This window comes from Schistocerca cancellata, chromosome 1 (genome assembly GCF_023864275.1).
Source record: "Schistocerca cancellata isolate TAMUIC-IGC-003103 chromosome 1, iqSchCanc2.1, whole genome shotgun sequence".
In the NCBI taxonomy this organism is placed as follows: domain Eukaryota; kingdom Metazoa; phylum Arthropoda; class Insecta; order Orthoptera; family Acrididae; genus Schistocerca; species Schistocerca cancellata.
In genome coordinates this window covers 119,824,109-119,836,209 of record NC_064626.1, presented here as the reverse complement: position 1 = coordinate 119,836,209, position 12,101 = coordinate 119,824,109, and the positions used below count along the sequence as shown (strand labels likewise).

At 42.7% G+C, this 12,101-nt stretch overlaps 1 protein-coding gene across 1 annotated transcript in view; it reads left to right on the top strand.

Moving 5' to 3' along the window:
• The window catches only part of LOC126166685 (heparan-alpha-glucosaminide N-acetyltransferase-like), a 113,352-nt gene that overhangs the window by 35,515 nt on the left and 65,736 nt on the right, over positions 1 to 12,101 (top strand). Inside the window, exon 5 of the mRNA XM_049920421.1 lies at positions 9,991 to 10,097. Within this exon, the coding sequence (XP_049776378.1) occupies positions 9,991 to 10,097 (107 nt within the window). The remainder of the gene's footprint in view (positions 1 to 9,990; positions 10,098 to 12,101) is intronic.

Sequence of the window (12,101 nt, the reverse complement as noted above, 5' to 3'; positions counted from 1 at the left end):
TCCATGGGGGTCACGACTTCACGTGTCGTCAACAGAAAGTTTGACAGATTTTGCTGCAAGGTCTCATCCAGTGCGAACACAAGAGTTCTCGACTGATTGAACTCTGGATTGGGCTCCATCGGCAGCTGTGATGGCACTTCGGCATTGACCCCTTGGGAAGTGGCAAGGTAATGAATGTTGTCACAGTAGATACTGAGAAAGAGGGCCTAGTGCAGCAACCAGTGGATAGTCATATCCAGCTGCTTATAATGAGGGGTCAAATAATAAACCAATGATTAGTGAGCAGTGATGAGCAGGATCTTCACCCCATACTCAAGATGTGGAAATCCTTAAGCCCGAAAATAATAGCTAGCGCCTCCTCTTCCACCTGTGAATAATTATACTGTGCGGCAGAAAGTGTCTTTGATGCTTTGAAGAAACTTTTAATAGCTAAGATTGCACTCAGTAGTAGTTATTCCTGATGACCAGTTTCATTTGTTAAGACTGTCAACTTCTGATCTTTCAAAAAGTTGGTGTTATAAGTGCTGCTCCATTATGACTGTATCACACATGTCATGTCAACATTATAGTTGATAGTATATGTGAGGTTATCAAAAAGTAATGAAAATTTTCGTTTTCTGTATTTATTCATCATCAACTTTGTCGTCTTCAAAGTAATCCCCCTCAGATATAATACCCTTGTGCAGTGCTTTTTCCAGTCTTGGAAGTGCTTCTGGAACTCATTTTTCATTATAGTGTTCAGCTCCATCAATGATTTTGTTACTATGTCATTAATGGTGGCAAAATGTCATCTTTCCATGGTTCCCATCAGTCTTGGAAATAGAAAGAAGTCGCAGGGGGTCATGTTCGACAAATATGGTGGCTGAGGCAGATTAACAGTCTTGTTTTTGCCAAAAAATCATGAACCATTGAGGTGTGAGGGGAGCATTATAGTGCTGCAATTTCCATTACTGGTTTTGCCACAGTTCTGGGTCATTCCATGTCAGTTCAACCATGGGCTCCAGCTCATAGTCTCAGGTTTAACTGAAATTAAGTACACTAATTCTACCATGTGTGGACCACTCATGTACAAAGTATCAGTTTCCCCTGCCAGTTAGTTCCAGAATTATGACTTGTGAAAGAAGGTGGTGTGGCCCGGAAATTGCAACCTGCATCTAGCAATCTATCTTGAGACCCAAATTCAGGTCTTAATAACTTTGGAACTATTCCACACAGTCCAGTGAAATTTTTACAACCCAGTAACATCCATTTAGAGAACACACTCCATGAATCAAAACGCCAACAACATATTTCTGAGGGAAAATAAAAAATTCCAAAATGTGATTTAAAAAAATGTAATACATTAAAAGGTATTTATTGTAGGTGCCCTCTGTGCCAAATATAATTCACTCAAAAAGGGTATAAATTTTTTGTGGTAAGCTTAATGTGCCCTAAACACACACAGAACTCATCATGCCCATATCAGTCACAAAAACTGAGTTACATGCACACGAAAATACAAAAATTTGAAAAATTACCTGAAAAACATGGATTTTCTAAGTGTGGTAGCACAAAAGGGACAAGTGGTATCCAAGCCAAATTTTACACACTGTGTAAGTAGACCATAATGATATATATCTCAGAATTTCAGCATGTTATTGCAAGACATTTGTGTACAATGGAAGTTTACAGATGTATTTGGTTTGGGGTTTAAGGGCGCTCAACTACTGAGGTCATTAGTGAGATGTATTTGGTGATGTGGCCATTGTTCCACAACACAATTTTGTAAAAACATATCGTAAACTGTTCTGCCTCTTCTTATTCTCTCCCACAACTGTTTAATCACTAAGCAACAACATATAGACAGATTAACACAACCTATCATTAATGTTTACTGCACCTTAACTGCTAAAAACCAGTTGATTCTGCTTCGAAAAGTAGTTCTCCCTCGCTTTAGCTAGTATACTCTGTACATTGAGCGGCAAATTGTACTGTCTTCCTGACACTGTGGTAGGAACTGGAACTGTCGTAAGAATATGTTCAAAAGGAATTCAACACCTGTCTGCCAAACATGGCCAATGAAATGATCTCGCTGGTCCTGCTGGTGCCATGAAGTTCACAAATACATCACCTTCTGGTTCACAGCACTCTGAAACATATCCTAAATACCATTTGTCATCATAAACAGCGATAACATAGCAACCTGGTTGTATGTTGCTGTTTTTGCTTCTGAATCCTGAGTCAGACACACTGTGAAGACACATGTTGTGCATGAACCTATAGTTATAACCGGACAATCTACTCATCTGCACATTGTCAGAGTCCGCTGGAGAGAAGTGATGATGGCTCCTTGTGCCTGCAACAGGGTGTTCTAGTCTGCGTTTTAGCAACTCTTCGACTGATTTCACCTCATCTTGCGAAACATAGAATGATTATTTGCCAGAGATATTTTTCTGTACCCAGGTAAATAATTGAAGAGGTGTTAGAATGTGACCTTCTGTAGGGTGCTGCAGACTAGCTCGTGATGCCATGCACTTAATGGTAGCACCAATACAATCACATACATTTTTACCATGACTTGTTGCGAAAAAATTCCATTCTGCATGAATCTGAAAATCATGGTAATGCATGCATAAATTTTTGAGATTTTCACAGTTTCTTTACTGACTAGCTGCCCCATCACTGAAGTATTTCGCAAAATGTTGCAATGGCATCATGAATTAAACAGTCTCTAAAAACGCACAGGTTCATGACAGACACATCACCTGATTCACCTCTATAATAAATAGCAAATGGCTGGAGAGTTGCTTTACTGTTGTCCCAATGATATCCTTGGATGGCATCTTGAACTATAAATGTATAATTTTCAGAAAAGTCTAGTATTACTATAATTTCATCTTGTTTCAAATTATCCTTACAAAACTGGAAATAAGGCGATTGTGCTGTTGCTGTGAAGTTGTGTGTGGTCAGTTTGTCTGTTTTTTTGACAACACATTTCAACAAAATCTTCCACTGTATTTTGCTTTGTTTCAAGACTTGCGCATCCACGTGTGTCCATTGTTTATAAGAAAAAAGTTCATCATCATCATCCATAAAGAGTTCACCATACAGTTTGTTATTCATGTGTTCTGCAAGATTTGCCTTACCAGGACACTTTTCACACCTGTGTATCAGGCACTGGTAGGAACTGATGTCACACACTAGCAGCTTTATTGCACCTTTATAACCCAAACCAGAATCCTTTATAGCAGCAAACATCAGTTTAGTATTTTTATGGGTCTCACATACACAAACATTGTGTGTGCCCCTTGCACTTACAGGCACAACCCATTTTGACCGAAGATTGGTAATGGGATACTTTCCTTTGAATTCTACATATAGTTCTGATATGTTGCATAGCAACAGTCTTTTTTGCATCTGTACACATACATTTCCATTTTCACCATTACATAGTCTTTTTTTTCCAGGCATTATTCGGCTGTAGCCATTATTTTCATAAAACTCCGACACTAGCACCTTTATTTCTGAACTCAGTTGCTTACCCTGAGCCTGCTGAAATTGTGGAAGCACTCCTTGGGTTGCTTTTATTTTCCTAGCTTGCTTTACCATATATGTAGAAACATTGAATTTCTTTGCAGTGTAAACACCTGGAAGGTGCAAGGCTAAGAATAGCTACTTTTTTTCTGGCGTTTCAAATCGTGCACAATTTTGTCCAAATCAGAGCATTTCTGGCATGATTTCTGTTCCTTTGAAGCAGATAGTTCTTCCTCTGCCACCATTAGTGTGTCAGCTACTTTGTGTTCTAATTCCATTTGAGCTTCTTGTAGTTTTCTTCTACCATAGCTAGTCCTGTCTCTTTTCCCAACTTTGTGTGTCTTCATGGGAGACAAACCAAGAGCAGTCACTGAAGTATTTAATTGCTCATCCGCTGTGGTTGTAGGTGGCTGATACTCTTCGTCACTGTCACGTAAATTATCAGAATATTCTTCATTTTTTAGCAGTGTAACACACCTGGAACATAACTTTTGTCCTGGCTTCATGTTAAGTCCCATGCACTGATACACTTTCAATACTGATTTTATATCAATTTCTCTGAGGCTACACTTCACTGTCTTCTTATGAATCCAAAATGGATCAAAACAACTTCTTTGTAGGAAAGAATACTTATCCAGAAACACTTTCATATGATGATAACAAACACTAAAGTTTCCTGGAACTGTACTTCTTGTGCCCACAGGTTGTATCCCGCATCTCCATAGCAACAAATCGTGGTCCGATTCATCCAGATCATGCAGTACAAAGCGAATGCCACATTTTGTTCAATATGTTGTTTTATGACATTCAGATGCTTTTGCTCTACCAACACTGCAACTTGTTTGAACAAAAGCACCACTAGTACACTCTTCTGCCTCCATACTGACTTTCCACAACAGTACTGACCAGTCTGAACTAGAATCTTAAAAACATGAATAACCTGTAATTGTTGCTTGTTTCCTTTGTTGTTCCTGCCTAACAATGACTCATTCTGTCCCTGAAAACTACCATTGTTTAACTTTCTGTTGCCTAATGGTTCCCAACAATTTTTGCAGCTTGAACTGAAACAAGCTGTCTGCATCATCACTATTACTTGCTAAATTGTGTTAAAAGAAACGTAACCAAATACATCTCTGTCAACTTTTATTGTACACAAATACCTTGCAATAACAAGTTGAAATTTTGCCACATATTATATTATGATCTACTTATACAGTGTTTGAAATTTGGCTTGTATATCACTTGTCCCTTTTGTGCTACCACACTTAGAAAATCCGTGTTTTTCAGGTAATTTTTCAAATTTTTGTATTTTCGTGTGCATGTAACTCTGTTTGTATGACTGATTACATTTTTTTAAATCACATTTTGGAATTTTTTATTTTCCCTCAGAAATATGTTGTTGGTGTTTTGATTCATGGAGTGTGCTCTCTAGGTGGATGTTACTGAGTTTTAAAAATTTCACTGGACTGTGCAGAATAGTTCCAAAGTTGTTAAGACCTGAAGTTGGGTCTCAAGATAGATTGCCAGATGCGGGTTGCAATTTCCGGGTCACGCCACCTTCTTTCACAACCCATAATTCTGGAACTAATTGGCTGGAGAACTTAAAATTTTGTACATGAGTGTTCCACACTTGGTAGCATTGGTGTGCTAAATTTCAGCCAAATCTGAGACTATCAGCTGGAACATTTTCTCAAATTGGTTAATTGACATGGAATGACCCTTCTGGATGTTTTATTTGGGGTGCTAGTACACCCCTAAGGCAGGAACTCGTGATGCTTAAGCCCACTGTAATCAATGAAAACAATGAGGAGAACCTACAAATGTGATTGAACTTGTCAAATGGTTTTTGGTTGTGGCTCTTCAAGCAGTTTCCATTGGGTCTATTGAACCTTGGTTTCGATGTCGTACCCATATAACCATACAGCCATGTTTTGTCACCTGTTATAACCTTCTTTAGAAGTTCTGGATCACTGTCGACTTCATTCAGCAATTCCTGATTGATGTCTACACAATGTCATTTCTGGTGGAAAGTGACCAGTTTCAAAATAAACTTTTCTCCTACAAGTTTCATGTCCGAAACATCTGAAAAAATTGCTTGACATGAGCCAAAGGATATGCCAGCGTCATCAACAATGTCTCTGATCATAATTTGGCACTTTTCCAGAACCATTTTCTTTACTACTTCCACAGTGTCATCAGTAATTGGTGTGGTAGTACATTCAGGGTAGTCATCACCTTCAATGAATTCTCGACACTTTTTGAAACATTTATACCCCATTTTTCAAGCAAAATTTGATACAAATTTTTTGAGCTATCTTTTCCAAAAAACTCATAAACACGCTCATAAACACACACAACCTTTTTGAACAGCTGAAAATGCAAACACACATTAGGAACAGGTGTACCAACCACATAAAAAAAAGAAAAACACCCTTTAAAAATCAGAGGTATAAAGCCTGTAAAATTAAAAATTCCCATTACTTTTTGATCAAACCTCATAGCACATTCCACATAGGTTTGTTAAAAACAAAAACAGATTTGTCACCAACAAAAAAGTATACTGTTAAAAAAACACCTTACCTAACAAGTGATGTCCACGCACATGCATTCCACTGATGCTTGTTCAGATGTTGAATTGTGCAGCAGTGCAGATTTGTGCACACTTTTACATTTACAGAACAAGTTAAATGTAGCAGGGATTCACATTCTTTGAAGTACAGAGTTCAACTGTTTTTATTGTTAACAAACCCATGTGGAATGTGTTATATACTATCCACTAGAATGTCAATATGGCATGTGTGATACAGCCATAATGGAATAGGATGTATAACAAGTTTTTTGAAGTTCAGAAAATGACAGTCTTAACTGTTGAAACTGGTCATCAGGAATAAATAGTATTTAAAGTGATCTTGATTGTTAAAGGTTTCTTTGAAGCCAATACAGATCACCTTCCAGTCTGTAATTAATCAGAAATTTCAATCATCTTTGATGCATAAGTAATGGGCTGTTCGGTGCTATCTGGGTTCTGATGGGACAGGATGGTACCAAGGCCATACTCAGACACATCACAGGCCACAGTTGAAGGTTTACCAAGTGTAATGGAAGCCAGACAGGGAGCGGAGCACAAACACTGCTTGAGAGATTGAAAAGCTCATTTACAGTCTGCAGACCGGACAAATGTACAGCCCTTCTGGTGAAGCCAGTTAAGAGGACTGCAGACATGCATGGCCTTGGGAATGAACTGAGCATAATACAAAATCTTTCCCAAAGAAGACTGGAGTTCCTTAAGGTTCATGGATGCTGGTAGGTTGACAATGGCTGAGATATGCTTGTCTGTGGGGACTAGACCATTTTTACTAGGCACATGACCCAAAAAATACAGGTTCAGGGTGAAAATCTGCACATCTCCGGCTTGCCATGAAGACCATTCTGCAGGTCTTGGAAAAAAAAAAAACTGACTAAAAAGTTTTGTAAATGCTGCTCCTGAGCAGAGCCTGTTACCCAGAAGTCATCCAGATAATTGACGCAACAAGGAATGTCCTGGACTGCAGATACCATCGGTAAATTCCCGGCACAGAAAATAATCGAAATGGCAAGTGATGAAACTGGTAAAACCCAAAAGAGATATTGAGGCCCGGGAAAGTCCAAGAAACTGTGTCTAGTGGCAACTGCAAGATGATGCAGGAAAAATAATGCGCCCCCTCACCACACCCCTTCGCATTAATAACTTTAACAACCTTGCCTGCTGTGGAATGGGTTACAAATCTTTGATACATTAGGCATTGACCATTTGTTTAAAATTATCACAGTGGAGCATGACACTGTTGGGCTTCTGAATCGCCATCAAAGGAGTGGCCCATTGGTGTGATGGAGTAGGAGAAATGACTCACTGGTCCAGCCAACACTGCAACTCAGCCTTACCTTGTCACACGTGATGATGAAAATGGGGTGGGGCACAAAAACTGGGTACCACAAATGACGTAAGAGAAACATGTGCCTCAAAATTTTCTGCTCGGTCCAAAGTGCTCTGTTGTAGGTTATAGGACTGCTGTAAGGAGTCCAAATCCTGAAAAGATGTGGGTTGAGTCACTAAATGCACTTTGTCAATGATCTGGAAGCAAAAAACAGATGATGTGTTGAGCCCAAAAATGTTTTGTGGCAATGGTGAATTGACTACTGCCAAGGCAAGTTGTCAGTCCACATTCTTATAATGCACAGAAATGGACATTTGCCTCCGCAAAGCAATACGCTGTTCACTATAAGCAACCTTATGGAGCGGCTGTTGTAACTTGGGACATCCCAATAGCCTGTACATATCTGAGTTAGATGGCTGAGTGTTGCTTCTGTGTGTACCTGAAATTTTATCACTACCAATGTTAGCATAATACCCCGAGGGAATGTGTGCGGGGTGTCAGAGGCAACCCTAGAGTCCACATTAAATGTTTGGACATCTGAAGACTGACTACAGCCCTTGGAGTGTCACAAACATTTGCCCAATGACCGATCCACTCGCACACCTCACATGGTGCCTGCAGGTGTGGGCAATCTCTGCGAATGTGCAACAAATGACAATCGGAGCAGGACCGGTTGCTCACCCAACAGGAGGAAGAAGAACCATGCCAAGGACCCAAAACACGGCTGCTGGTGGGAATTACGACACTGCGAGTGGCACAAACTCGATAAGCTCAGTACAGGTGAGGACAGGCAGCACCGAAATGGCATTGCACCAGGACACGTGGCGACTCAGAAGTTGGTGAGGCTATTTGTGATATTATTCATGGCTCCAGGGTTTTGTTAACATGCACACCCAATTGTGCCACTTCCAATTATCAGGAAGGAAGCCCTTGCCACCACCGTAAGTTCATGTGTATCACAATTTGGGCAACGTCGGCTAAAGAAGGGTCAGTCAAGGTCAACACCTTAGTTTGCACCTCGTGGTCGGGAGTAAACCTGACAGTCAAGTCCTGAATTAGTGGGCCTGCTTAAGAAGTACCACATTTGGGATACTCAAAACGACACTTGTGTGAGAGGCCATGTAAATCTGTTATCCAGGCTGCATACAGCTGCCTGGGGTGCTTGTGGTGCTGGTTAAACTGCAACTGCATCGCCGCCGCCGCCGCCGCCGCCACCACCACCACCACCACCACCACCACCACCACCCACCACCACCACCACCACATCACATGGGTTTGACGACCAAAATATTGCGTAAGCAACTGACAAAGCTCACCAAAGGAAAGTTTTTCAGGCTCATTGGATGGCTTAAAATTGTGGAGAACTTTGTATAAGCCTGCATTGCTGGGCAACAATAAGGCAGCCATATATACTGGATGTTCAATACAGTTTACCTGGATGTACAGTAGGTAATTCTCCCATCTTCCCATCGAGTCATTGAAACCAGCAAACGGAGTCAGGGGTGGCACATGGTACAATAGACACATGCGTCTCCCCCCCCCCACCCCCACCCCCCCCCCTACCCCATACTCAACCAGCCTGCATTGTGGTTTACCTGCATCTGCACCTGCTCCTGTTGCTGCTGCTGGTTCTTCTGTAGTTGCAACTATGCCTGCCAGCACTGCAGAAATGTCAGCCCCATGGTGGCCCTAGTAAAGGGAAAAGAAAATATAGGGGGATGGGGGGTCACATGCATAAGAATGTCCTTTATCACCACGTTAAAATCTTCACAGGCATGACAATGCCACTTCACTACATAGTTGGCATAGATACTTTATGGACCGAAGGTGGCTCGATGATAGCCAGGGAACAGAACCCTGTGAGAGGGAAATGAACTCACATAGTGAGTCGATCTACGAGGAAGCAGGCAGTTTGAACCTGTGTAGAGATAAGGATAGGAAAAAGTCGGCATGTGGCTGGTGTGGACAATTAACAGCTATGCACTTGGCACAACACGTGACGTATGATAGACTAGGTGATGTCTGTGGTGGTCAAACTCTTAAGTAAGCTCTGGCCCACCCGGCATACTGCAGTATGCAGGCAAACACCTCTGCCAGCAGATCTGTTCATACCGTGTGTCACAAGCACCCTCCGTGGCAAGATTCCACACTACTATGCTGTGCTGTCCACGCCAGCTCGCCTGCCTCCATCATGATGTCTGCTTGCGTGGATATTAAAGGTGAGGTAGTGCTACAGCTCTCGGGCATCATATTGAAATTTGTTCTGTTTCACTACATTACCATGAAAAACAAAACAAAACAAAAAAAGTGTGCAAATACATTTGATGCCATAACCATTTCCATTCTGAACTGTTCACTGTCTCATTTCAAAAAGAAAATGTTACTTTTTCTTAACAGTATCTCACTGTATGTGTTTATGTTGTTCTAATAGAAATTTTGCAAATATCATTTTGAATCACCATGAAATAGTAAGTCTCTTGGATTAAAAATGGGTTATAAATTATATCTGCAACTTGGATGTATGTGTGGGATGGTCTAAGAGGTTTTTTTAAATTTTGTTTAGGACCTTGGTAGCCCAAACCCTGGTGATGCACCTCCAATCATAAGAAATGAGGTACTGCAAATAATCCGTCGACAGAATAGGGTTGCATCTGTAGACATCTTCCGAGGGTAAGTGAATATTCTTCACATCACTAACTAAAGAAATAAACTTTCATGCTACTATACACGCACTGCAAAGTAATTATTTGTTTAAAAAGATGAAAAATTACAGTCATTGGTAAAAGTGTTATAACCTTAAAATCACCAATAATTGCGTGGATATTCAAACACACTCACTTAGAAACAATAGCTGGTTACATGATAACAACTCGGTATCTCTTATTCGACTGCCGTGCTGTGACATGCGGCTGGCGCCGTTCGTAGCTAGGTGGCGCTCCCGCGCTCAGCCGAGTTGCGGAGCGCCTCTATCGCCATTTGCGCGTACTGTCGTGGTGGCACTGTTAAATGTCGTGGCACCGTCACAACACTTCCCCCCCGCCCCCCCCCCCCCTTGAAAAAAAAAAAAAAAAAAAAAAAAAAAAAAAGAACACTCACTTCCTTGGAGACATGGACAGTGCGGAGACATCCATGGCCTCTTGTGAGGCCCCGAGAAGATCCCGCGGAGAGACATGAGAGTATGGTCGAAAATGTCCAGGACAGAAGCTCGTGTATGGAACGTGCCTCTGGACGAGATGATGGGTGAAAACTCCGGAGCAGCATCCATAGGTGTCGTGGACCTGGGGGTGTGCTCCAGTGAGATGGGTCCCGGAGAAGGTGGCGTCGAGACTGGGGCCGGTTCCGGTGTACTCGGAAATGGTAGTGACGGCGGCTGCATCAACACGTACGGTAGATCGGCAGCAGCGACAGGACTGGCTTCTCGGGCTGGTGGAGGCGAAGGAAGGGGCGGTGGCACCGGCGTGGCCACCACTCGTGGGCGCATCTGGTCATAATGGCGAACAACCATGCCGTCGTCCGTACGTATTTCACAAAGCCGGCGGCTGCGAAGAGCCTTGACCACTCCTGGAATCCATTTAGGGCAAGATCCATACCCTCGTACCCACACGTCGGCACCCACCGAGTATTTTCCCGCACTAGGGGACACAGCACAAGGCCTGACAGGGTGAAGCAGGTGCTGTAGAGCGTGCGGTTGGCGGCCATGCAAGAATTCAGCAGGGCTGCGATCACCCAGAGGCGTGAAGCGATAAGGACTCAGAAATTGCAGCAGAGCGTCATCTGTGGAAAAATCACTAAGGAATTTTTTCATCTGGCTTTTGAAAGTGCGGACAAGGTGCTCGACTTCCCCATTCGATTGCGGATGGAAGGGCGGTGCTGTAACATGATGAATCCCTTGTCCAGTGCAAAAATCATGGAAAGCCTGCGAAGAGAACTGAGGGCCATTGTCCGTGATGATCGTGGATGGAATACCTTCTAGCACAAAGATTTTGGACAAAGCCAGCGTCGTTGCCGCAGTGGTGGGCGACGGACATCGAACAACAAACAAAACTTCGAGAAGGCGTCAATCAACAGTAGCCAATAAGTACAGAGGAAGGGGCCGGCAAAGTCAGCGTGCACCCATTCCCATGGCTGCGCCAGATCAGGCCACGGAGAGGGCATTGTACGAGGTGCAGCCAGTTGTTGAGCACACTGACCACACGCAGCAACCATGTGGGCGATGCCCGAATCAATACCGGGCCAATAAACGTGCCTGCAGGTCTACATCTACATCTCATCTACATTTATACTCCGCAAGCCACCCAACGGTGTGTGGCGGAGGGCACTTTACGTGCCACTGTCATTATCTCCCTTTCCTGTTCCAGTCGCGTATGGTTCGCGGGAAGAACGACTGTCTGAAAGCCTCTGTGCGCGCTCTAATCTCTCTAATTTTACATTCGTGATCTCCTCGGGAGGTATAAGTAGGGGGAAGCAATATATTCGATACCTCATCCAGAAACGCACCCTCTCGAAACCTGGCGAGCAAGCTACACCGCGATGCAGAGCGCCACTCTTGCAGAGTCTGCCACTTGAGTTTGTTAAACATCTCCGTAACGCTATCACGGTTACCAAATAACCCTGTGACGAAACGCGCCGCTCTTCTTTGGATCTTCTCTATCTCCTCCGTCAACCCGATCTGGT